The sequence below is a fragment of the Apteryx rowi genome, unplaced genomic scaffold (genome assembly GCF_003343035.1).
Source record: "Apteryx rowi isolate R43461 unplaced genomic scaffold, aptRow1 scaffold_169, whole genome shotgun sequence".
In the NCBI taxonomy this organism is placed as follows: Eukaryota; Metazoa; Chordata; class Aves; order Apterygiformes; family Apterygidae; genus Apteryx; species Apteryx rowi.
In genome coordinates, this window is record NW_020447963.1 from 1,253,100 (window position 1) to 1,280,051 (window position 26,952).

The 26,952-nt window shown below is 36.6% G+C and overlaps 1 protein-coding gene across 4 annotated transcripts in view; it reads right to left on the reverse strand.

Annotated features, from left to right (window-relative positions):
• Positions 1-26,952, reverse strand: part of CDC42BPA (CDC42 binding protein kinase alpha) — a 193,056-nt gene that overhangs the window by 59,198 nt on the left and 106,906 nt on the right. For 3 of the 4 annotated variants that reach the window (XM_026060425.1, XM_026060428.1, XM_026060427.1), the window contains exons 7-15: positions 26,538-26,738; positions 25,693-25,941; positions 20,655-20,734; positions 19,310-19,476; positions 18,382-18,504; positions 13,190-13,323; positions 11,265-11,507; positions 10,889-10,999; positions 4,692-4,939 (exon numbers count right to left, since the gene is read on the reverse strand). In XM_026060425.1, the coding sequence (XP_025916210.1) occupies positions 4,692-4,939; positions 10,889-10,999; positions 11,265-11,507; positions 13,190-13,323; positions 18,382-18,504; positions 19,310-19,476; positions 20,655-20,734; positions 25,693-25,941; positions 26,538-26,738 (1,556 nt within the window). The remainder of the gene's footprint in view (positions 1-4,691; positions 4,940-10,888; positions 11,000-11,264; positions 11,508-13,189; positions 13,324-18,381; positions 18,505-19,309; positions 19,477-20,654; positions 20,735-25,692; positions 25,942-26,537; positions 26,739-26,952) is intronic. The other variant, XM_026060426.1, reaches the window with a different exon arrangement.

Below are 26,952 nucleotides of genomic sequence, written 5' to 3' on the forward strand. Positions count from 1 at the left end.
AATACACTTATACATATTTTATTCTTTACATTGAGTAGTTGTAAATTTGAAGGGCAAAGACAGCATGGCATATTCCAAGATATTCAGGGTAAATTCTCTGAAAGTTCATTAAAATGTTATTTTATACGTTTCTACAGTTCCAGGTTTCACATCAAATGACCTGCAAACATAACCCCATATGAAACCTGAACATATAGAAGTTAAATTAAAATACTGGGGACTGAGTCACTGATGAGAAAAGCTTAAATGTGCAGTTATCTGTGGGCAATTCAGCACAGCCAGAGGACAAATCTGAACAGTTAATTCAGTTACCATTCGCCTACTATCAGTAAGAAGTGGATGGATAACCTACACCCTCATAGTATCACYAGATTCGTAAGCGTGTTTGGATCACTCTTTCTGAAAAGGAGTTGCAAACCGGCCGTTTCCCCCAAACCTTCCCTTCTTTTGTGGGTTTCATTCAGCACACAATACCCCTTGACTGATTCTGTTTAACATCAACTTTAATCTTGCCCAGTGAACATGGGAATCTGAAAATCAATAAAACAGGTCCTCTGTTTGCCAAAAACACTGTTATTTCCTTTGATTCCAATGTTGTAGACCCGTAATTCCCACCTCAAATCCACTCTGTCTAGATTCACTCTATCTACAGCTTCAGGAAGATGGTTTTGTGGCATCCTCTGTTCACTGTGACAGATAACTGGTACACAGCTCCCCACAGCTCCATGAAACTGTACTATAACTACCACAGGTACAAAAATATGAATACGGCAAATAGCACYGTCCAGTCACTAAAAGGTTTGAAAAGTGGCCAGTAAAAGGGTGAACTCAATAAAAATAAAATCCATTGAACATTGCACCTTGAACATTGCAACTGTTTTTGCAGAATTTCATGTTGTACGATAGAGAAATTACCTCCTGACCTCTGTTTCTGAAAGGCAGAACTACCGCAACTGCCAGATTGCAGGAACACCCTTAAAAGCTGCAAAGTGTCAGTGGCTACACTGAACCCAGCTAAGAGCAATGCTGGTTTGAATTTCCTCTTCCTAATTTGAAATTCATTTAGGGCTTCAACTGCTCTTTGAAATCCAGTACAGCGTGTTAGACTCGTGGTGAAATCCTATGTTGCCAGGCTTCCTTTGAAACATAACGCTACGGGCTTGCAGAGTAATATACTATAGTTAGTGTTTAAGCTCCAAGCTTGAAACCCACCACCACCACTCCTTCCCTACGCCAACAGATTCCATGCATACGATGAGCCAGCCAGGGAAAAGGCAGAAAAAGATTAAAGCACTGGCTGCCAGCAGAATTAATAACAGGTCTTGCTTCTGTTTGCAAGGCATGGATTCAAAGTTAATTTCTTAGACAGTAGAGCAAAGTATTTTAAATTCACTTGGTTAACTTCTTTTGTTTAGCTTTTATGTACTTATGGTTTTGTTTAGAGGGTTTGGTTGTTCTATATTTGTCTAAAACATCTTCTTTTAAGGCTCTAAGGCTCAACGCAGCCTTAAGAGCACCAGAAATAGTGCTGGTGGATTAAGGGAGCTTTGGACCAGTAAAGGACCCCAACATATTTTTAAGGTCTTAATTCAAGTGGTGATTGTCACTATTCCCAGTCAGATTATTATAATATAATACACAAAGGAGATAAATTTTAAACAGAGGAGACTGTGGATATCATCTATCATACCCACGTACCAACTCAGCAAGCCACAGAACTGTGACAGGTTCCATAGGTGTACCTTGGACAGCCAGGAAGATCAAAATAACACATCTGCTTTGAAGCCGGGCATCCTCCTCCTCCTCCTCTCCCACCAAGCTTTCTCTCTCATCTAAAATTTAGCTATTTATCTGCTCTTGAAGTTTAAGAAATCATACATGATCTAGATTTCTTTTTATCACTAAAACAACTGTAGCAAACCACATGTAAGCAATGTGAAATACAGCTTTGTGATACCACTTTGTCACCCAGCTCTTTACTGCAGCTGTAAAAAATGGAAAAATATTTTATCTTACTACTTTGAAACCAAACCTGAAGCAAAAAACCAAAACCTGTTTTATAAAGCTCTGTACCTTATATCTCTATCATTAAACGACAGGCTTAGGAGAAACTTTTACAAACATAATTTATTTTACAGAGTTTCTTGCACCTTTTCCCTAAAATACTAGATAACGAAAATTCTAAGAAATGGAATATCATACTAACCGGATCACTGGCCTAATACTGTGTTTCTGTATTCCCAATTTTAAGAGCATGCAGCTTATCAGACTTTAGCAAAAGGCTATCATTTTATACAGAAAGATAGTTTCTCTCCCTTGATGACTTAGGTTATTGAATTAACAAAAGCAAGAAAGCTTACATCTGAAGGAAATAGGGAAAAAATACCTATTTTCAAAAATGAAGCAGAAGCCACCACAATGCACGTTAAAAAAAAAAAAAAAGGTGTACACAGAGAACAGTTTTTTGACAAAGCTCTTATCAGCCCTTGCTTGAATAACCTACGTGATTCCCCCTGGTTATAGCCCTTATAAAGCAGTGCAGCTACAGCATCATGTCAAAGCCATTTTTTAAAAAATATGCACTAAAGATCCTTTTTAGATTTAAGTTTTTTTTCCCCAAGCTGTATACGATTCAACCCCACCCCATGGCTATTGTTGCAGTAATTTCACTCGATTCAGCATAAAGCCTCCAGGTGCTTCCTTTTCAACACTGAACATTGAACAACTCTATTGGCAGACTCACAAAAAGCTTTGTATGTCTGGTTACAAAAGCTAAAAACAATGCATGAAAGGAGAAACAACAACAAAATCAATGTTCTTTTAAGGAAAACTACCAAATACTACATATCAAGCAACAATAGCAATTCTTCCATTCCTAATATTTAAGCTTCCCTTCTAATCTCTGAACTACTATAGATGTCAATCTGTAGCAAATCATGAATACTCGTACCTTCAACAGTGGACTTAGCAAGTATCAGGACTCCACATAAATGCAATGAAATTCTGCATCAGTATTTAACAAAACCCAGTTGAAGGTCAGGCTTTTGTTAATCACTCTCGATGCTCGGACATCCAACCTTGTATGTTGCTGAAGCCCTTCCCATTAAGGGCCAAATGTTGGATTCTGGTTGTGCGTTACACTTCTGTTCATGCTTTAAAATTTTCTCTTACACCAACACACTTGAAATACATATGGAAATATATGCTTAAATCACCATTCATTTTCGATTTGGATCCAGTTCATCTTTTATTTACAGAGTGAAACTAGGTTTATGAATAGCTAGCATGCAGCCAATCAACCCTGTTCCAAAGATATGTGTTATTTCACTGGAGATGGACATCTAGTTATAACTTTTGCAGCTCTACAACTGTGGAACGGTTTGGATAAAACTCAAAGGAGATTTTGGGCTGATCAGAATATGGAGGCATGACCTTTAAGAAGAGTTTAGCCTGCAGAAAGAAGTATTAATGGTTCTTTATACAGCATTCTTCCTCCTGAGACACTACTTAACTGACATGGCAATAGAAGCACTGTGCTATCCTCTTTATATATTACAGGACAGTATAGTCTTTTTTGCATTTATAACTCACAGACCAGGAAAAGCATCAAGTTGTGGTACAATGAAAACACACTGCTGGTAAAAATTTTACTTCTCATTCTAGAACAAAGCAGCAAACTACTGTGAAAATATGTTCAAGGTATGAACAACTACATTCTAAGAAGAAATGGTTCATCCATTGCATTCTAAGCTATGTGATCTACTTTTTCCACAGGAAACACTTTACCAGAGAAGCTGGTAAGCTACTTGCATAGGTTTTTTTTGAAAAATGCTTTTATTTTATTTACGACTTACAGTCAAGGACTCACTACAGCTTGGCTAAGCTTTGAATAAGAGCTTCTCCTTTAGGGATTTTCTCATATCCCATCTTACTACAGCAGGAAAAAGAAGCATCTATGCTAGTGTTTATAAAGCACTTTGAATTTTTTTTATGAATGGAAGTGATGAATACATTCAAACCATGATTGCTACTATTTCCAGTGCTACATTATCCAATAGGAAAAATTGTTTTTATTGATGAATGCCTCAAGGAATATTCTCAAGGCCAGTTATAAACTCCAGCACGTGGGAGAGAAAAAAAATCAGGTCTCTGACAAATGACCATGTCAGAAGAGATAAAGAAGCTTATGCCTACTAGTCTGATGACTGATGTTAACATTGGATGGAACCCAGCATGGATTAGCGTTAGTCTGCATTAAGTGACTGTTCCTGTGCTGGCAGAAATGTAAGCAATAGTTGATCTCTAACACATTAGTTTTGCATCAAAAGATGAAAATACCAAAGAGAAAAAATGCCAAAAAACTATTTAAAACTTCAGCATAAGCTTCAGGTGTCAACTTACCCTGAATTGCAAGTCTGCAGCTCATGTTACATACCTAGGAGTAGTCAGCCAGTGCAAGAATTCTGGTGCAAAATTAACTTTCAGTTCAGGGTTTGGTGGTTTTTTTTGTTTTGTTTTTAAAGGTGACAAGTGTACAGACTTCAGCTACTTTATATTCAACCATGGCATTAAATCACCCAAAATGCACCTGTCTGCACTGTAATTCTGGAAGTGACAGTGTGTTTGGAAACATACTAGGAAACTTAAAAAAGGTATTTCAAACTTAAAGGTAAATACCATAAAACACTCACTTTTCTCTTCTGGTTTTTTCTAGCTTGTCTTTCAAAATCATGATCTCTTTCTTGAGAGCAAGCTGCTGGCTCTCTGCATCCCGCAGTTCTTTCTTCAGATTTTTTATTTCATTAGCATGCATTATTTCTCGTTTAGATAGTTCCTCTTCATAGAAAACACTCTTCTTTTCCAGGTCTGCCTTTAATTTAGTGATTTCTTGCTGGTGTTCTATACTGCTTACCCCAGGTGAGCGACCAATCTGCTTTTGCTAAAAACAAAGAGCTCYAAGTTAGCGCTCAAGAATTCTGAAACAGATGCTTAATAAAAACTTATTACTCATAAGTCTATGTTTAGAAAATATCCCATTACATACTTCAGGTAAACACAAATATTTATCTCAGTTTTTTGAAAGTGTGTTAGAGCATAAAACTGAACTGTACTCTCTATCATTCTGTGATTTAAATGTAATAATAATTTTCAAGCCACTGTAAATTTGATCATCACTTTGAACATCTCAGGCCACGTTCTGACTTCCCTTAAAAGCAGTCAGAAAGCGACCRAAGAATTAAAAGATTTTTAGTTTCCCACTCATTTGTTGATGGCAAAAGGATCAACAACTTTCAGGAATGGAGAATAAGGACTGGGATATACAGTGAATATATTTCAAAGCACAAAAAATTTATTAAAGGCAAGCAGAGACTTAACTGATGGTCAAAATCCAGGTCTGCAAACACTATATGGATTGCATCAGTCAGGATGGAAGCCTGACCTCTTTTATTTAAACTGGCCATTTACATCATAGTGGGTTAATAGGAAGAACAAGCTTTAAACAATAAGAGTAATTACTTCACTTTTCGCAGCTGCATAGCTCTCTTAGTGAGGTCTTCTGGTATTTCAATAGTCTTTACATATTGCTTCAGGATACATACATTTGCACCAAATGCTGCACTCACTAAACTCAATGTCCTGCCATGACATAGAGGAGGAGCAAGATCAGGTTTAAAACGAGATACTGGCATGACATGCACTGAAATCCAAGTATGGAAATACTTTTTAACTTAAACACGTGTGTAACTTGGTTTGGATTCTTTTCTCCGTGTGTGCATGTGTGTGTGGGTGTGGGTGTGTGTTTTTAATAATTAAAGGTAGTCTAAAGAAATAAAGAAAATTACTTAATAAAAAATACTGTGTTTTTAAAAAGAGCAGGTAACTGAAAAACCTACTTCTTTATGCTGACTGTCTCACACCTTTGCAAGGACCTAAGATATTCAGTTAATTATACCTACATTCTTATCATGAGGTATTACAATCCTCCCAGCCACCCTTAATTAAATGTGGGTTTGGGTAGCTTTCTTTTGCTGATGTAGGAACAAACTTTAAGAGCTGAATGTCGCTGCAGAACGTTCAGACGCTCTGAATTTCTGCCACGCTGACTTCTGTGAGAAACCCTGGCCTTGCTGCTAGGGCCAGCAGGAGACCGCAACCACCCCCTAACGTATGAGCTAGGTATTTACTGCTCCCTCACTGCTTTTGCTAACTCAGTCTCATCAAAATGAACTTCTGTTTTGACCCCTTATTTAAGGGCAAAATCCTGCCCTTAGGACCCAGAACAGTAAATCAGAAAGGAGATGCCATCCTAAGAGGAGATGGTTTGAAGAAGAGAGATTAAAAAAAAAGTATAGGAATTTTCTTTCATTCAGAGGTGGTTAACCACTGAGCTTATCTGTTACTGCCCAAAATGCTGACTTGCCTACACACGTATGACTTCAGAGCATGTAAAAATTTCGAGTTTTGCAGCATCATCTGTCAGGTATGTAAGTGTTTAATGGTATTTCACCATTATAGCAAGACATCATTAACATCATAAACAGATGCTGGAGTGGGGGGATGGTACTGTACGGTGGCTTACAGAACATCAGTAATATAGTAAACAGAAAGTATGTTTTGAGTTGGTACAAGCATGAACTCCAAATAGATGTTTTCATACATGCCTACTCTGAGCGGACAAATGGTGCCTCTGAGACATAATGCATCTCTTGGCACGCAGCTATGCAGATGCCATAACTCCGCAGGGGAATTCTTCCCCCCCCCCTTCCCCAATCTCTCTTGCGTGTGCAAAAAAAACCCCACACAGCAGCTCTTTCATTAGGCAGTTGTGAAGCTGAATAGTCCAGAATGACAGCGATGTTGTAAATATTACTACGTGTGTTGAAATGTATATCATGTATTATGGATATTGTAATTGCTGCACTAAAGGACATCAAATTTTGCACTTGAAAAATAAAGAACCTCCACTAAATACTGCAATCATAGAGCAGATAGCATGGGAAAACTTACTATTTAAGTAATCTAATCCTAAGTGAACATACCATTAAAGGTTTTGGAGGACTTCTGACTCAGCTTTAAGTCTCTGGTAACAAGTGGTATTTTGGTTTGCTTCAAGACTTGTATGCTGCACTTTACAGATAGTAATATTAATATATCTTGGCAAAAATATAAAGTATCTTTCTTAGGACGGTGACTCTACTAGCATGAAGATTTTATGGTATAAATATTTGCCAAGTGCAGCATGTTAAGACAGACAGAATCTTCCTTATTAATATTTGGATTACTATATTCTTACTTTTACATTTACTCTTCTTACAACTGAATAATCTGTTGTTGCTCAGGTAGGAAGGARAGAGTTCAGAAATTCATTTTAATATGCTATCTAAATATTGACATACAGAATTTATTCTACATTTGCTTGAAATGAGCTTACAAAAGATTTAATGAAAAAATTAACACTACCATACAAATTAGCACCCAAAATTGCCTAGTTCCCCCAAAACAGACTCTCCCAACACCTTTCCTGTACACCTAATTATTCCTCTACGGTCCAAAACAGCCCAGAAGAATATGCTTATTTTGAAATGCTGGTATATGAACATACTGAAAATATCTAAGAACAGAAAGAAGATAAAATGTTGGTGATGTTTCTTGCATTAAAGAACTAAGGTCCATGTCTATGCAATCTAAATTCCACCTGCATCCCTGAGCCAGTGTTTGTCACTGACTTCATGCCTCTGAAAGCCTAAATCCAGCAGTTAAGAAACACAAAGTACTGGGATTTAGGCAGAATTTTGGCTGTCTGAATATAAATCCAAAGGTTTATAACTAAGTTTAGTAAAGTAAACAGGTTATGAACCTGCTGATACTGTCACAACCACAACCTTCTGGTGCAACAAGACCCAGGAGATCACTCACCACTGTGTAGAGAAGCACTGTTTCAAATCCGTGTCCTACTTGTTCCACCAAGTGCCCTGAAGTCCTAGTACTGGAGGATTTGGTGAACAACAGTTCTGCATTCACCTTATCCACCACCTTCATGATTTTGTAAACCTCAGCTACAATTTCCTTTCAGCTTCCTCCTCTCCAAATTGAAAAGCCACACCAATTTTAGACATTCCTTGAAAGGCCAATGCTCCATCCTCTTGATCATTTTAGCGGTCCTTCTTTGTGACTTCTCTAACTTCACTACATTCTTCCCGAAATGAGGAGACAAAACTACACATAGTACAGAACATGTGGGTGCAGTTAAGTTTTACACAGCAGCAAAATGATTCTCTGTTTTGTTCTCAGAAGCTTTCCTGATGATGTCCTCCAGTTTTTTGGCTTTTTCAGCTGCTGCTGCACACTGAGCCAATGATTCCGGAGAACTGCCAGCAATGACTACAAGAGCTCTTTCCTGAGTTTAACTGCCAGTCCCAAGTTTAGTACTGTGTAGGCCTCGTTTAGATTGTTTTTCCACTCAGTGCATAACCCTACATTTTAGCTACACTGCAGCTCCTCTGCCACCTTTTTGCCCACTCAGTTCTCTGAGATCCTTCCGAGATTCCCTTGCTGTCTGTRCGTTTGCCTATCTGAAAGAGCCCTGTACCATCCACGACCTCTCCGGGTTATTAATGAAGATGCTGAATAAAACTGGCTCTTGCATTGACCCTGGCAACCCCACTGCTCACTCTTCTCCATCCTGACAAGCAACTGTTAAGTCCTTTCCTTTGCTCCCTGTCCCTTACAAACTTCAAATCCATGAAAAGATTCCTTCAGTCCCACAGCAATTTAGCTTCTTTAATGATTTTTGGTGTCAAACTCTGTCAAAGGCTTTCAAAAATCCAAATAGATGGCAGCCACTGGATCACCTCTGTCCACGTGCCTACTGATCCCCTCAYAGAACACCAGCAGGTCAGTGTGGACAGAAGCCAGACTGACTCCTTCCCAGAAGGCTCTGTTTGATCCCCCAGCTCACTGATCTTAATCTTTACTACAGTGGGCTATGTGTAATGAGATGGTGCACACCTTGGCCAGCAGTTCTTCCATTTCACATCTGAGTTACTTCACATCTCCTGAGTGAAGACGATCAGTCCTGATGACTTCACATCTAACTCATCTGCCTGCTCCAATACTTTCTGCACATCTACCCTAGAGTGATCCAGATCATCTGACCTACCCGCTACAAAGAATGCATTGTGTGTGGCATGTGTGTGGCAATCTCCCCTACATCTTCAGCAGTAAAGCCTGACATGCAAAAAAACAAAAAACAAACAAACAAAAAAAAAACCCAAACAAAAAAAAAACCCACATCAAGCTTCTCTGCCATGGCCCTACCAACCAAGAGTACCCCTGGCTACCCTACCAACAAGTAGTTTCACCAGCTTCCTAAGGTGGCTTCCTGCTTTTGATTTAAAGGACTTCACACAATCAGTTTGAGCATCCTTTGCAAAGTGCTCTCTAAATTCTTTTTTTAGTCCGCAACATCCTGTTTACATTTAATCTGCCATGATTTATGGGCTTCCCTGATCTCTGCATTTGGGCAAACTTTCCATTTCTTAAATGCTGACCTTTTCCCTCTGATAGCCTCCTGAACTTAACTAAAGAGCCATGCAGAGCTTTTACTGAATGGATAATGCAGTAYTGCAACCTCACATGACCCAAAGTGTGCTTACTGTACTGTGAAATATTATTAAGAAAGCTACAAGTCCCCTTTGCTCTTCTGATAAACTTGTCCTGCTGTCATAAACCAGGATGCCATTTATCCTTAACACCTCCAATAAAATTCCCCTCACCTCCTAAACTGTCATACAAACTCTTTGCTGACAGCGAAGATACATGAGAACAGAAGAAGCACATGTTAATTTTCAGATAGCAATCTGAATTCACAGCTATAGAAGCTTTATAAACCCAAATTTCATGACAAATGTATTTCCTTATTTTTCACTTAACAGAGGAAGACAAAATAAAAGAATGTGTGCAAAAAAAMCCATCTTCTGAGCAGTGACTTAATGTTGACTAATTGACTGTCCCACATGACTGTCCCACAGAATTCTAATAATAAAACTGTTATTCATGTTAAATTAAGGCCAGAATAGATCTAGTTTGACATTTTACACAAAACATTTAGAATCATCCTACTGGGTGAAACATCAGGAACAGGATCTTGCTGTTGAACAGCAATCCTCATGTGGAAACTATAAAACCTTCTTATTCATCAGCTGCACAGTTTTTGAGAAAGTTTAATTTTTTCAGAATACTGTATACAATGCTAAATCATAGAATAAAATAACAATTAACATTCTTGGCTTACTTAAATTTCTGCTCCTAAAGAACACATATACATGTGAGCAAGCTTATGAAAATAAACAAGACTCTTCATGCTCAAAGCTACTCTTGGGCATAAATGTCTCAACTTCTGATTGAGATAATAGATACACTAAAGCTTTTCCTTTACAGTTACATCAGTTGACACCTATTATTGAGAAACCCACCTTTATTTTGGCTTACATGCTAAGGAAAAACAGCACACAAAACACCTCTCTAGAAATATGTGTTGGCTGCAAGTTTATCTTCAAATACTCAACCATCCTAAACTAAAAATCTGCTTTTCACAGGTAAAGTGAAACAAATTAATTATGGAAGCAAATTGGTAAGAAATCAAGAAAGGCAAGATGTTTCTATTGAGAAATGCTTTGGTGAACAGTGAACACACTGGTCTGAAAAGTACGTTAGGTAAATGTTCATTTTGCTGGACAATAATATGATTCATGTTTGTAGTAGTATTCAGCATCAAGTGAAGTAACAAACTGACAATACCTTTTTGTACTACATCTGAAAACAATCAAACAGATCCAGTCCTAGTTGGCTAGTAAGTTTGCAGGTGTTAATATCAAAACAGACTAACCTTTAGCCCTTCTACTTCGCTTTCCAACTGTTTAGAGTACTGCTCACTTCTCTCTCGCAATTTCCTGTCTTTAGACGCCTCAGCAGCTGCAGCTTCAGCTTGGACTTCCAGCTACAAAAGTACATACATTTTTAATAGGCAGGATTCTTATTTTATATTTTTCAAAACCTATTTATGGTTTTTGATATATGAGACAAATCTTCAACACTAAACTGGACATTTCAAATCCTTAAAACAGAAAACAAAATGGGTATTGTTTGAAATGACAATCAAAGAGTTAAAAATTTACAGATAACTTTAAAAAAAATTACTTTGTTGGAAAACCTTACATACAACTACTATTTCATAGATTCTAAACATTCTTCTTACTACTTACTTCTTTTTTTATTCTCTCTGTTCTGCGTAACTCTTGCCTTAAACTTTCTACTTTTTGCATCACCACTTCCATTTCTTCCTCCTTATCTCGGAGCTGGCGGGCAAGCTTTTGTTTTTGAGAGTGCAAGTCTGTCAGCCGCTCATTCATCTCTGAGAACTCCTGCATTGCCAATTTCCGCTGGCTGTGTGCATCTTTCAGCTCTTTGGCTTGGGATTTTAATCTGTCACTAGACTCTGCCAGTTCCTACAGTTTAAAAAAAGAATTAAGTAATAAACCTAGAAAGCTGAAAGGCCAATTTTGTCTTTGGATGCGCATCTAAGACCTTCTCCAGAGTGAATAGAAAACACATACTCATTTCTTTTGATGAATGCATCTATGATACAGATTGTATGCTTCTACACATAAAGAAAGAGGCCAAGTTTTAAACTACTAAAGTCAGTAAAACTGCTTTAACTTAGACCAAGTCTGAATTTGGTCCATTATTATAGGTTCAATACAAAGGCTTTCAAACACTCACATTAAAATATAAAAACACCTTGCTGTCTTAATTAAAAATGTCATTGTCTTAGTTTTTCAAGAACAACTTAAATGAGTAAAAAGAATAGTATTTACCTCAACTGTTAAACAACAACAGAAGTTTGTGCATTAACTGAATGGAAAGCTGCTCTATGAAAACTTCGACCTTAGAAGCTTTTGAAAACTGACCTGCACATGCCTGTTATGATTTCCACACACCATACCGTAACATCAATATTACAGAAAGTTTCAGGTTACAAAATACTGTAGTGATTACCAGTAGCATATGAGAATTATTCCTTTAAAAGAGCCCACATGAAATAATACAGCTAGTACTGCGATAACTCTATAATGCAATACCTTGACAAAGCTTCCTGTGTTCTCCATCTTTGCCACTACACAAAGACTGAGGGACCACAACAGTTTAAATAGATTAGTGATGTTCAGCCAAAGTGGAGCTGAACAAAGGAGCAAGGAAAAGAGGGCCTGAGGATGAAAAGAAGAGTGGCAGGAAGAATTAACATTTGGCACTGTTGACATCTATACAAATTTAGAAGCATTTTCTGAGTTTGTTAAAAGAGGTCCTAATCACTACAAGTTGTTTTAGAAAAGGGATGGTCTTTCTTGGGCAAACTGGAAGCTCTCAAGGTTTTAAGAGCCTTATGGGTTAAAAGAAACAATGTTATATACAGCTGGCAAGTCAACATTTAATGTAGACTCTAAAAAACTAGGCTAATTTTTATCATGATGAGAAACAGGCTGATGCATTTTGCCCCTGATTATATTTTCAAGTTGATTTAACCATGAATACAAGGTAGCCCACAAAAGATAGTATGTTATAAGCAAGAAAACAAGGAATCTGGGGGATAGAGAAGAAGAAAGAAAAAAATAAAAACAACATTTTTTTTACTGTAGTTATTTCAAAATACTTTTCAATCTTCACATTTGGGGAATTTTTCACATCTCTCTTCTGGAAACATTTCCATGCCACAGAGTGTCTCCTTAATACCATATTCTGAACATCTTTTCCCTGCTGCTCTCACCCACGCTTCAGATAATATTAGCTGTATATAAGAAGAATAGTTCTTCTTTCCTCCATCTTCTAACCATTACAATTATCACCCTTATCTGAGGCCATAAAACTGYCTTTGCAACCAACATGCAATTTGCATCATGAAGCTGTTTAATATCTGGAATTAGTCACCTACGGCCATCTAACGATTGTACATACGACACTTTAAAAATAATGTCTGTGCCTTTAAAAAAAAAGTTAGAAAGCAAAATAGATTACATTACACATTTGTTATCTACTCATTAATTCTACAATTGAAATAGTTATTTCAAGCTAAACAAACAAAGGTGAACTAGTCGTTAGGGTTTAGAAAAGTTGCTGACAAAATGCTTTTTACCTTGTTAAGATCCTCCCTCTCTTGCTTCAGCGTTCTGACCTGTTTCTCAAAAGCCTTTAGCTGCCTGGAAGCATCGTCCAGCTCGCGCCTCGCACTGCTGGCCTCCTCCAGCTGCTGTTCCAGCTGACCAGAATCTAGAGAAAGCAGCAGACTTCTCACTACCTTACGCAAAAGGTCATTCTTTCAAAACAGCCTTCCAGCAGAGTCTAACTGGTTTGAAACTCTCATAATTAATGCTGGTTTCTATTTAATCTCAAACTAATGCTACTGCTGTCTGGTTTTGGGGTAGGCAGCAGACTGTTTCAACTGCCATATCTACTTTTAACATAATGGAACAGAAGGTCACAGCTTGCTGCAACACAACACGGAAAATGATAATATACCTTGTCATTTCCCATTATAATAATCACACACTATACATCATTCTGTACTGTGCTTTAGCATGACATATGCATTTGACTTTTTTAAACTGTGATGTAATATATAATACATCTTTTATTACAATGTATCATAATTAAAAACAGCCCCCCCTCCCTGCTTCACCCCCCCAGAAAAAAACAGTAAAAGTAATAGGTCACTCAAAAGCTGGCAAGCCTTCTCCTGTTTATACAGTTAAAATTAATTTCAGATTATTTTACTTATTTCTAGTGTTAAAACAATTTGTATTTATATGGCCTGCTTTGTTACTAATGTAAATAYAGAAAAACTACTACAGGCAGTTTCTTACAAACTGTCAATCATCTACAAAATTAAAGTACATTTCTAAGACACAACTAAATAATGTCACAAAAATATGCCCAAATGCTACAACATCAAAAGCTGAAATCCCTAAAGTATAACAGACAACTGAAAATTTCATGAAAGAAAAAAAAAAAAGTGAGCTTTTTCTTTCCAGTCCTTTACTTAAAAATACATATTAAAGGTAGGATATATAGGATGGTAGGTTAATTCCCAGTTCTGTGAAATCACTAGATGTTTTGCCTTTGATTTCAGCTGGAGCAGGACTTCAGACCATATGCATTTATCTATACAGGAACCCATCCATACTCTTACTAGGAGCCTTTTGCTACATTGTCATAAATGTAACCCTAAGACTGGCTCTTAAAGAAACCAAATACAAAAATATACACATTCTTAAGAGCTGTAATTTCTGGAACACAAGAATTTTATAAGCAAATGAATAACCATTTACTTGTACCATATAAATATTCACTGCTGTTTTAATTCATTGACCCTTGCTTAAAACTTTAAAAGAATGCATTTCAATTACAGACATAGCTCAATGCCAGAAATTATTCACTGCCTGTCTCATGTAGTCTACCCTGAAGTCACCAGCAAATAAGTAAGTTTATATGTTGCTCTGCTGAGCCAAGATAAATCTCTTCCATGCATGAACTACTTTGTTCCATAGCTTTATTTTCTTCCTCTATTGCTGTCCTTTACATATTTGGCAATATTAAAGATTCCTCAAAGTTTTCTCCTGTGTAACTTAGAGAACAAAAATTATAACTTTGACCCCCAAAATTGAAAGCATATGCTAGCTTGTAATTTCCTGCAAAACTAGATAGACAAAAAATGTTATATTTTTCTAAGGTCCCACTGGTGACGCTCTTGAATTTGACACAATTTCTTGTTCATTTTTATTACCTTTTTAAACAGGTGTTTACACTTACAGCTCCAGAAGAGGCAGTAAAACAGGTGAAAGACCAAAAAGCGGGTTGTGACATATGAGTAGTAAATGATAATTYCCGATCTAATCATCCTAGTGGTTGCTAACATTTTAACTAATATATGCAAACTCTCATTGTAGGATGTTATTACATTACATTAAATTAATTACCTGAGAGATGAGCCCAAAGCATAAATCCAGCTCTGTATCTCAACTGAACCTCCTTAAAGTTCATCAAACCTAGATCTGGAATTTAGATATAAAGGCCATCCAGGAAGCTTGGAACTAGCTCCCCTAAATCTGGAAGCATTCAGACATGAGCATCTGGTGTGTGCTTGTCCCCTGTCCACCATTTAGTTTTAAAATCTATCTCACAAAAAACCATAAAATCATGTAAAATACAACATTCTCTTTTCCCCAGTTTTACAAATTAGACCCGATCTGTTACAGTTCAGGGCACAAATGAGTGCCTTTCATTTAATGGTTGTGTTGCTGGACCAGATAACACATTTGAGTATATACTGAGAAAGTTATGTAATGATGGCGGACAGGTTAGATGACTTCACCTCCTTCTTATTTGATCACATTTTTCACTTCCAGCCCAACAATAAGAGCATGTACTTTGTGAGGAATAAATATACAAATAGGGTATATGGTGTGCGTAAACAGTGAAACAGAACATTCTTAATGGCTTCTTAAAGGAAAACCTTCTCAATATTAACTGCCTTTACCAGACATCGCCTTCTGTTAAATCTGAAAAGGGGTATCAGCTGTGCTGGAGAATTTTCCCACACCATTTTTTATTTGTTATTACCAAAGAGAGTAATATCTGCAAAAATGAGCTAAAATTTGAGCTGCTGCTGAATAAGTCAATCAAACAAATATCGTTTAAAGCTGGTCCTGCTGCTTTTCTATGAAGGGCTGGTCCCATCCAAAAGCTGTTCTAATATATGCTGCTTTCCAGTGGCCCCAAGAAGCCAAAAACAGAGATGAGGATTGGTACAGAACAGAGATTTCTGATCATGTCCTATTTCTCCCCATTACAGCAGCAACTGGAGGGACATCTGGCTGGAGTGAAGCTTCACAGAAACCTCTGTCCTGACGCAGAGCCAGCGGGGCATCACTCAGCCTGCAGTGATCCTCCCTGAGCTAGTTTTACTCCACATCCAGTTGTAACGCACTAAGCAAAAGCAGACTGTGAACCTCCCTGGTTTTCAAAAAGGAACAAGGGGCTACTTGATGAGGTGCGATTAGCAGTGACACTTTGAGCAGAAGTGATCAACTGCAACTTTGTAATTGATTCCTATTAGTACCCATGTTACATTTCCAGTTTACATTAACAGTAATAATTTGTCCTACTATTTTGAATATATATAGGCAGAACTGTGTATAACATTGCTGTCCTTCACCTTTTAAATACTATGCAAAACTTCAAGTTATGTTCAGCGATGACTTTTTAAACACATTTCTGTGCAGAAACAGTAATTTAACAAACTACAAACTCAGCCCTTTGCACAAAAATTTGGAAAAAAACATGGMGTCACGAATGAGGCAAGGAAGTACCTTAGCAGAGGGTGGAACAACTTCCCCTTATACAATCCACACCACTACTAAAACTTTTCCAGTTTCTCTTTTTACGTGCTATAGGAGTAAAAAATGTCACAACTCTCAAAGGCATTGGCAGCACACCTAAAAACTACAGCGTGCTAGAAGGAAAAGGCAGTTCTGCAGGGAAGCGTGAACGTTGCCATATATCGTGAGGAGCAGCAGAGGCCGAGCCCAGGAGTGCTAGTGGGCCAGTGCAGGCCAATGGCCATTTTAAGAACGTCGGTTGAGTAAGAACAGCAGGATAAAGCAAACAGAGTTATACATAAATAAACATTGACAGGGATTGGGTAAGTATGTAACTTAAATATAATGTAATACTACATCCAATCCAGTAGCAGGTCTCACAGTGAGATACCATCTTTTCCTGCTTATGAACTGTGAAACTTGAAGATGCAAAATGTGTAGAGATCTTCACGGACAGATTTCTGCAGTGGTGAAAAACGTAAACCTATCTACTGTTGTAGATACAACCTATCTACAGTAGATAGGTTTATTTTTTTCACCACTGCAGAAATCTGTCTGTGAAGACCTCTACACATTTTGGTATCTTTCACTTTATTTTAGCATATTCGAGGGGCTTTCTCATTATTTCTTAATAACTGGAAATATAAAAAGCCATTTTGCCCTTAATCCTCAGACCTAATGGCAAATCCCTTTGTAATTCTGATACTGACAGTTCTAAATCTCACAGTCTGTATTGATCATCTAGTCTGGGTGCTAATGTTTACTTCAGGTTCATTTCTTTGAACAAGCGGTGTTTTCACTTTCCATTTACTACAGAATCTTTTGTAAATTAAGCTTAGTTCCTAAAACCTTGATACGGGTTTTATGTAAATAATCACACAGCATTTTAAGAACTCTGTCCTTCCCTAACATGGCCCAACCGTCAGTTATTTGCTTCACTTGTCTCCAATTTTTTGTGCAGAAAAAAACTATTTTTGGAAAGCTTATCTCAGAGAAAAGTATATGCATGTTAGAAAAAGCCATTTCAGTTTTTGGAGGGGGTGAGGGAAAAAAAAAATCTCATCTTTTAATTCCTTTCCTCTAAAGCAGTCAAACTGCTGGATACATTTTAAAACTCTAAAGACAATGATAAAATTACATATTAGCTAAAATGCCTAATTTGAAAGAAAATACAAACACAATTGAAAACGCGATCACATCTCACAAATTTGGCCCTTCCAAGAAAAACTCAGCAGAAAAGATGATGATGAAAAAAACCTAATTGGTGCTTAAGTCAAACATAAAAAAAAAAAGTGAGGATGATTTAAGACTGTTAAAACTGGTAGGCTAAAGCACTCATCATATTTACATGCACACATGCCAAAACAATACCTTCTTTTCCTCCAGTTTACTACCTACCTACATACCTGAATCCCAGAGTGGAAAGACATACAAAGCAAGGAATGCTGTGGTATGGACACGAGTGACTGTAACCTCTGAGGAACTGAAATGACCTTTGATGCTGTCCAAAATAGCCAAACAAGTGTTTCATCTGCTTTTGCAGTATATTGTAGGAGAAAAATAAACATCTTACAAAGAAAACTGGGTCATGGTTTCACAGATCCTCATGTAGAGCCTGATTCACAATCAACGAAATTAGAAACAGCATGATTTAAAATGAGTGGAACTTTACCACTAATAAGAATAGCAGAGGTCATTGAAATCCTCTTTCTCCCTTACAACTCTGTATTAATTGCTAAGATTACTGAGTATTAAGTTGAATTTGTAGGAAATGCTGAGAAAGGAAATATTTTTCTTAAGAGCTATCACTGAAGAGCAAAGGGTAAAATGATAAGTAAAGCTAGACTGAAAAACTTTTTAGAAAAGCAAAACAAAACTAGCATTACATAAGGGAAAAGGTCTCATCAAACCATTTCCTCTTACAGCTTTTACATTAATATTTATAACTTACCTGTTACCTGTTTCTTCAACTTTTCAATTTCTTCCTTTAAGCTTTTAATTTCTAAATCTTTGCTTGCTGTTATTGGGCCATCCACCGTTGAATACTGCAGAGCCTGAACTGTCTGGGTGGACTCTAGAAAAAGACAGAGGGACAAATTACATGTCTGACATCTCAGGAGGTCAAAAAGATATGACTGATAAATCAAGAAATGCCAAACAGCCTCTCCACTGAAGCATATTAAAAGTAAGTACTAGAAGTACATATTCCAAATGTTAATGCCTGAACCTCAGACACAAAACCTTAAAGCATAAAAGCACTGAGGCAGAAAATTAAGGTATGAAGAATATCACCAATATCATTAAGGATCTAAAGAAAAAAAAAGGTATTTTTTCCAAATCATGGAGAGCAACATGCACCTTTGAGAAACTGAGCATTATGGTTGGTTACATGGTCATTTTTATATTAAGACCTTTCCCTGTCCCCAGAAAGACCAAGTCTCACTCCTGTTCAACACCAACAACAAACACCTATACATGTCAGCAATACCACTGACATTAATGGGATTATTCACCAAGGCCTATTGTGAAATTAAGATTCTACAATCTATAATTTTTAATTGCTAAACACTAGTGAATTTTTTTTTAGTGATTGTTAGCTGAACAAATTAACTTCTCGTAGATTTTAAGAATGAAGTCTTTGACAGCACAGTAACCAAGCCATGGTGTAGACAAAGCTAACATGTAATACGGAGAAGTATACACAAGATATCTTAGGTAAAAAGTATCTAGAATTTAATTTGTCAACAGAAATAACAAAGAGAATTCTCTCCCATTAAAAAGTATATTTATTCTTTTCAATAGTATAAACCATACCTCCACAAAACTGCAGTCTAATCTAACTCAAGGTGGTGATTGAATGATCTTGTTAATGCCTTTACCTTGCAGTTTTCTACTAAGTTCAAGCTTTTCCTGTTCTAGACGTCTTATTCTCCTTTCATAAGCTTCTGTTGCTAAACTGTCCTCCAAAGTTCTTTGAATGCTGGCATCAATGTCCATGGAGGGTGGTCCAGCTGTCAGTCTTAGACAGCTGCGGTCTGAAAGGACACTGGAAAAAAAAAAATTAAACAGTACTATATTTCACAAAAAGGCTGTATTTGAAAGTTAAAAAAAAAATTAAATGGTTGTTTAAATTGTGTTTTACTATGTAAATCATTATGCAGTAAATCAATACTTTGTTAGTATGCACTCAGCTTAGAAATTGAATCAATTTTTACTTAGCATGATTATCTTCTCAATGTCTTCTTTAATATTGCATAAAAGTGAAAGGCCCCCTAATCAAAAACAAGCATTCAGGATAGTCTAAGTCAGCCAGATAACAAAAAAAATCCAACCTTCTGACTGGTTAATAAAATTACAATAACAACTTATTTTAAAATAATTCCTCAACTTTGCCAAATACTTCAAAGATAACAACCACAACAAATGGTGTAAAATTATTACATGAAAACTAGTCTATTTGACTCAGCCCCTAAGGACTCTGTGAAAACCTGACCGGAATATTCATTTCCTTGTGTTATGCTTGTTCTACAAAAATCCTCTTTAATTTCACATTTTAAACAGAGATTTTATGAAGACACTGCAATGGTGTGCAACTACATATTGGAAAGACTGAGGCCCTGGTTCTGTGGATACTCATGTATACATACAGTTAGGTATGCAAATAATCCTTCTGAAGTCTGCAGGACATCTCACATGACCAGCATTAAGTCCATGTGTTTGCAGAAACAAGACCTTTCAATGTGGCTTTTCAACAGTTGGAATTTTATTTTCTTGATAAATGGCTTTCTTTCAATTTAGCAGTACAACAGCACATGACAAATACCACATTAATAACAGTATCAGTAAAAGTCATTTTTTCAGATTTCCATCCAGCCTTACAAGAGCACCAAAGGACTGGAAGGAACACAGTTTTTAAAGTCTTCTAAGCTAAGTTTTCTCTGAGTCCACACATCTGGTCTTATCTTTGTCATATGCAGTTAACTTCATGCACTGGTTGAGAACCACTGTTCTCAGTAAAACTCCTCTGAACACAGGTGTCAACACCTCTACACTGAAGTACATCTTCCCTGCAGAAAGCTTTTGGGCAGACAGCATTTTAGATTATGGCCCAATAATCTCTTCAGTAAACCACATTCCTCAGTATCTGTTTGGAGTTGGTTTCAGAGGCAGAAATTCAGGATATTACATAACTACCCTCTTGATAATTTTGGAGCTCTTACTTACCAGCTACTTGTATATGTGAAACCCACAAATGGTAAATGATGGCCAGAAAATGCAGTGTGTGATGGTGGAGGCATTGTTTCCTAGAAAAATAATGGGACAATTGAGTAAGATCCCACCAGACCAAAAAAAGATTTTCAAGTTTTAATCATATGTGAAGTGTTAGTGACAATACCATATTAACTAGATTGACAGTCACCCCTATCTACAACCCAAATATGAAACTGCATCGCTAAATCTATTTTAATAGCATGTAATACATAAAAATACAGCATGCTGGTATAAAGATGATTTTCTAATTAAATGTGCTATCATTGGAGAAAAGCAGGATATTACAGATATTACAAGCCAATTCACTCCTTCCTTTCTCTTAGCACAAAGAGTATCATCTTTTATTCTCTCCTTTACTCCTCCCTGCTCTTCAGCAGGGCTTCCTGCCTGTGATTTACCAGCCCCATTTCTGAATGGGCTTTCTCTATTGGAGAGAACAAAATTCAGATATTTATTAGGAAAAAAAAAAAATACAACAGGGTTTTCTAACCGCATTAATGCTTTGGCCATTTCTTCCTTCAGTTCTCCTTGCTCCTGCCAGACAAAGAACCACAAACCCAAGACAAACCTTTGAGCTTCTCCTCAGGCTAAAGTCTCCCTGTTGCTAGATTATTGGAACCATTATAAATTCCAATATTCTTAAGTATCCTGTTAATAGTATCCTTTTAAACCCAAAGATGCAAGGTTTATGTTTTTATACTCCAGATGCCCTCTCAGTCTGTGTCATATAATTGCCTTCTTATATAATGGTCATCAAAAGAAACTCCCTAAGAAGATTATCACATTGAAAGTGCTAAAAGGTTTGAAATTTTAAGAAAAGTTAACATAATCATTTTTTTTCAGAACCCAAACAAAAAAGAAGAAAGGAACCAGCTGTATATGTTTTCATGTAAAAGCAAGAGAGAACTGGAAATAAGACTGTATTCAAAAGAAATCCAAAACTACATTTTCATTGGTGGCTTTGGTCATATTACATCAGAACCTTGACCTTTTAGCAGACAAAAAGATCTTTACATCAAAAAAAGAGTTCCAGCATAAATAAAAATCAGCACTGATGACATGGCTAGACTGTGCAAGAACTTCAAGTCTACACCGTTGGGTATTTTGGAAATTAAGGACAAGACCAAATTATAAAGCCATAACTTTCCACTAATTTTTAATAAAAATATCAAGTATGGTTCACTGTGGTAAGGACAAAACCTGTATTTAAATAAAATGCAAGCATTATATACATTAAGATATTAAATGAAAGAATATCTGTATCTGTACTATAATCACAACAATACCTAATGGATAAAAAATAGTTCATATGCAAAAATTCTTTACTTCCCTGTTACATCTTGTTCTCATATTTCAGATTCCAGTTTCAGAAGCTTCTTTATGAATAACTTTTAAAGATGCCAAATACAAATTTGGTATTGTAACAATTCATATGACAGATGGTCTTCAGTTACCATATAGGCAACTGTGGATTGTATTTGTTCTAAAATATCCTGTCTTTTGAGTAGATGTGACCAAACCCATCTTTATTAATTGGAAAAAGGTGTTAGGAAGCATCTCCATTGCTTGTAGAAGCAAATCAAACACTCCTGTTTTCAGTCAGGAACATAACAATACAAAACACAGTAATATTTCCCCCTCCCCAATACCAAATAGAATCAGATTGTGCTCAAACTGTCATTTCCCGAAAACTCTGCATCTCAATCTATCCTTCTTCATTCTCATGCTATATGTACATATATATGGGTGGTAAAGACTAGTGAAACTGACATTATATTGTTTTTCATTATGCAACCATTGAAGCCTTGACATGTGACCTGTGAATACATCAAAACTTAAAAAACAGGGGACTCCAATGTCATGACATATTTTTTAATTTCAATGTTTTAAAATTTAGGCAAAAACCTATTTCTTCCCCTTACACAACTTGCACAGCTTTCATTCATCAACGCGCTGTTATATATAAACTAGAACACCATATTTTGAGAAATACTATTAAAATAGCTCATTGCTGATATAAAATTATCAACAAATGCAAATTTCAAACACTAAAGTTTCTATCTAGCGCAACAGAGGCAAATTATTAAAGAGAACCMACCTGCCAACATAGTGAACACCAGAAATAAAAGAAACACCTAGTTTTAGTCTTAGTGCCACGAGAGACCATAACAACTGTATTCATAAATTTAACACAGCTATTTCAATTCAGTAAGTATCGCTTTAGGATCAGTTGAGCAAAAACGTATGGACGTACTTGGCTTTAAGTTTGACAGTAGTTAACTAGCTTCAGTGAGATAAAAGAGAGCTGTTATTTAAGTATATGTAGGACTATGTAGAGAATATTCATGGTAAAGGTTTTTATTTTGATTAGAGCGAGGGAAAATGGGAATGAATTTTGGAAAGAATAAATACTTAGATGTTTTCACAAGAATTTAGGAACAAAGAAAACAGAACTGTCCAAGTATCAAAAGAGACTGGCATCCTGTAACTGCATCTGACAAGTCAGGATACAAAATACTAGCCCTGCAAAACAACAGAAACCACAGGAGTTTAAGATTTTTCTCATTTTCATCAGCTGATTAAAACTATGATTAAGCAATTTTTCAGTATCATTCTGTAGTCAGTACAGCAGTCTCAAGTTATTTTTAAATCTGTATATATTTTTTTCCCCGTATACATGACTTTACTGTTAAAACGATCAAGCACGGAAAACCTGAAAGCTTTGCCCTGGGTCTTACTATGGCAAACGGTAGCATGGACTCTTACAGAGACCCATTGAGCTAAACCAATCTTCTCAGGAATGTAATAATTCACAGTAGAAGATCACATTGCCTGACTAGAACTTTTATTTTTTTCTATTTTCTGAAATAAAATCAAACGACACAGAAACAGAGGGGAGCAGAAGTTAAACTGAATTACTGCAAGGACTTTAAAAGGGAAAAAAGTAGGTAAGATGGTTATTCATAAATAGGTAGATACAAAGTGTCAGAAAATCTTGATGGGAAGCTTCTGTCAAAGAAACTTGACTCTTTTCTGATTCTTGGGCAGAGATCAAAATACATATTTCCTGCTACTTCTGTGAATTCAACTGAATTATGAGACTGACAAAATCATAAACTGAATCTAAGTATATTACGCCATTGTCAGGAAGGTTACTAAGTCAAACAGTCAAAAGCTAAGAAATGACAGATCAAAAGGCTGCCTGCATCATTTGGTCCTTTTGCATTTATGTACGCTTTTAACATACAGTTTTAATTTCACTACTGTGGATATAATTTTTCCATGGGACCAGTCTCATTCCAAGTCCAGGTAGACAGCAAAAGTTATGCCTTTTCAATATTGCCTTTTATCCTCAGCACTGGGCATCCCTCATTTGCTATACATCATTCAAATCTTGCAATGAATAAAAAGAAAAAGAAAAAAAAGAAAAAAAGAAAAGAAAAGAGAAAAGTCTCATCAGCTCTTCTATGGTACTTCCATAATAGTAATGCAAATATGTGAGCCCTCCTAACAAGATGTCTATGAAATATGAAGGGGAAAACATCTCCAGGTTGCACATCAGGAATTTGAGGTGAAGAAATATTTAATACAGTGTCCATGAGTTGAAACAAAAATGTAAAATACTCTCAAACATTCAACACCTAAGGCTGGATTTTTTCAGAGGTTTTCAGATGCTAGATGTCAAAATAAATGGTGAAAGCTTAACCTTCTTAAACTAAAAAAGAAAACTCACAAAAACAACCTTCAGATGTTTCAAATTCAAAGCTCGAAAATGAAGCTCCAGGAAAAAAGCGTTCACCTCTAACAATTCAATGACATTGCTTTCACCACCTTAAAAGTTTAAAGCAAATTAAGTATCGGGCTCTCTCTCTCTCTTTTTTTTTTTTAATGGATAAGAGTCAGTTCATCACAAGAGCATTCTTTCTTTACCTGCAGCTCCCTGTTTCTTCACAGTGGAGAAGCATTCACACTGCCTAGCTCTAGGCATCTTTTGAGAGTCTCAACTGGGCACTTAGGCTCTAAAAAGGAAGACCCTTAAACTGGACAACGTTAGACAGTGTGAATAACCTCCAAAAAATAGTTCAGCTTCACAAATATGGCAGAGTTGCTATATACAGCATCCATTCCTATCACCAAATTCTGATAACTGCCCTGGGAAAAATAATGTGCAAATAGTTATCTGAAGATTGTATAAAAGACTCTATAAAAAAAGTCATAAAATACTTTAGTTGTGCAGGGAGATGGGCAATACCAGATGGAAGTGGAGAATTACTGAGGATTAAGACTACTTTGTAAAATGTAGAATTCATTACCTTTCAGATGCTGGAACTTGAGAGCTTTTCTATCTCTCCCAGAAATTTTGGTACTCAGTATATAAACTGAGGAAAAAAGGAAAAAACTGCAAGTTGTCCCATGCAGCTAGAGTGATTTGCCTAAGTTGTCTACATGAAAGGACTCTGAAACCCAAAAGTTCACATCACACATCTCTGTCACTGAATTTCAGTTGGTAAAGGTGTTTTCCATGTTTTACTGTGCAGCTGGGGAAAAGGGTATGCAAACAAGCATCACTGCGCCTATGACAATTCATGCTGCCTATAGCCTATCTGCAGGCCCAGGAAGCTCAGTAAGTGTCAACAATGCTGTGTTGAAAATACTGTCTAGCAAGCTATTTATATATGCATATATTATTCTTCATAAGACCAGGACGCTAAGAACTTGTTACTGCAAATAATAGACGTATGTGTTAGTTAAAGCATGTGTAAAGCTACAGTGACTTCTACAAAATTGAACTGAAGTTATCCTTACACATACAGGGTTTGGAGGATCAGCCTCCAAACTATGAATATATTCCCCCCACCATTTTTTAAAAGAGCATTTATTTGTTATGCAGAACACAAAAAACATGCTGAAATAGACTGGCATTTAAATATATTTTGTTGTAAGGTATATTACAAAAGTGGATTTGTCAAAATATTAGTTCTATACTCACAGAATTTTTTAAGCAATCGTCATCCACATCGAAGTTCGATGTATCAGTGGGGCTGCTGACTTCTGGGATGTAAGGTGCCTCACAGTTTCTAATATTATCCCAGTCAATCCCAGCAAAAAAAGGATGGTTCTTAAAGTCTTCTATCCCGTTTTGTCCAAGTCGATGCTCTCTGCTACAAATGAGCCTTCGAATGAGATCCTTTGCACTTTCAGAGACATCTGTCACTTGAGTGGGAAACTGAAATCTCTCCTTAAAGATCAAAATAAGAGAAAATAGTTTATTACCAAGAAAAGGCAGAAAAAAATCACCCTTCTTAGTGAATATTATTGTGCAGAAAAAGAAATATGCTAATACTCAGACTCTTAGAGTTAAACAAATGCAGTAAGGTTTCTAGGAAAAAGACTTCCCCAAAAGATAGAAACTATTGAAAATGTTATGTCTTCTAGTTTTCTCTTGTTTATTTAGATTTCTCTCGCACCCTTTCGGACTCTACAACTGCCTCCAGGTGGAAGAACATTTAAGAATCTACTGTATAAGCCAACAAATGGATTTGCCAGAAGAAAGTCAGGCAAAAGGAGTGATGTAATGTAGCCAAGACTTGCTCCTTAGAGTAAGCTAACAGACACTTTTCCAAATACAGATTTTTAGTTTTGAACTGCTTTATCCTAAAGCAAAGCCATCTGCAATCCATAACCATAAACTTACTACATGGAAACACATTTTATRTTCTACATTTATGAACACGAACATAATTATTACATAAGAACTCATTTTTAAATAAGCCTCTAAGTTACCCCTTATTAAAAATTAGCTTAGAGAGAGACAGAAAGAGAAAGTGCACTAACTTTGTGGTTCATTATTTTCCCATAGGTCTCCACCAAGGACTCTGCATAAAAGGGCGTTTCTCCATAAAGCATTTCATACATGCAAACGCCTAGGGACCACCAGTCACACTCAGGCCCATACTTCCCTTTTCCATCTTCCATGGCCTGCAAAATTTCTGGAGAGATGTAGTCTGGAGTTCCAACTGCCACTGAAGATTGCACCTGTAGAAGTTACAATTCCTTGACTAAAACCAATTTCCATCATTACTGATGCTGCTCTGTGTGGCACTCTGCATATACATAAATTTGGTCTAATGTTCCAGTTATAACAATGACATCTAAACACAAAAAAGGCCTCTAAATTCATAAAGAAATGCTTAGGCATCCAAGCCACTTCGTTAATAGGCATTCCAATAATTTACTTGGATAAACCTTT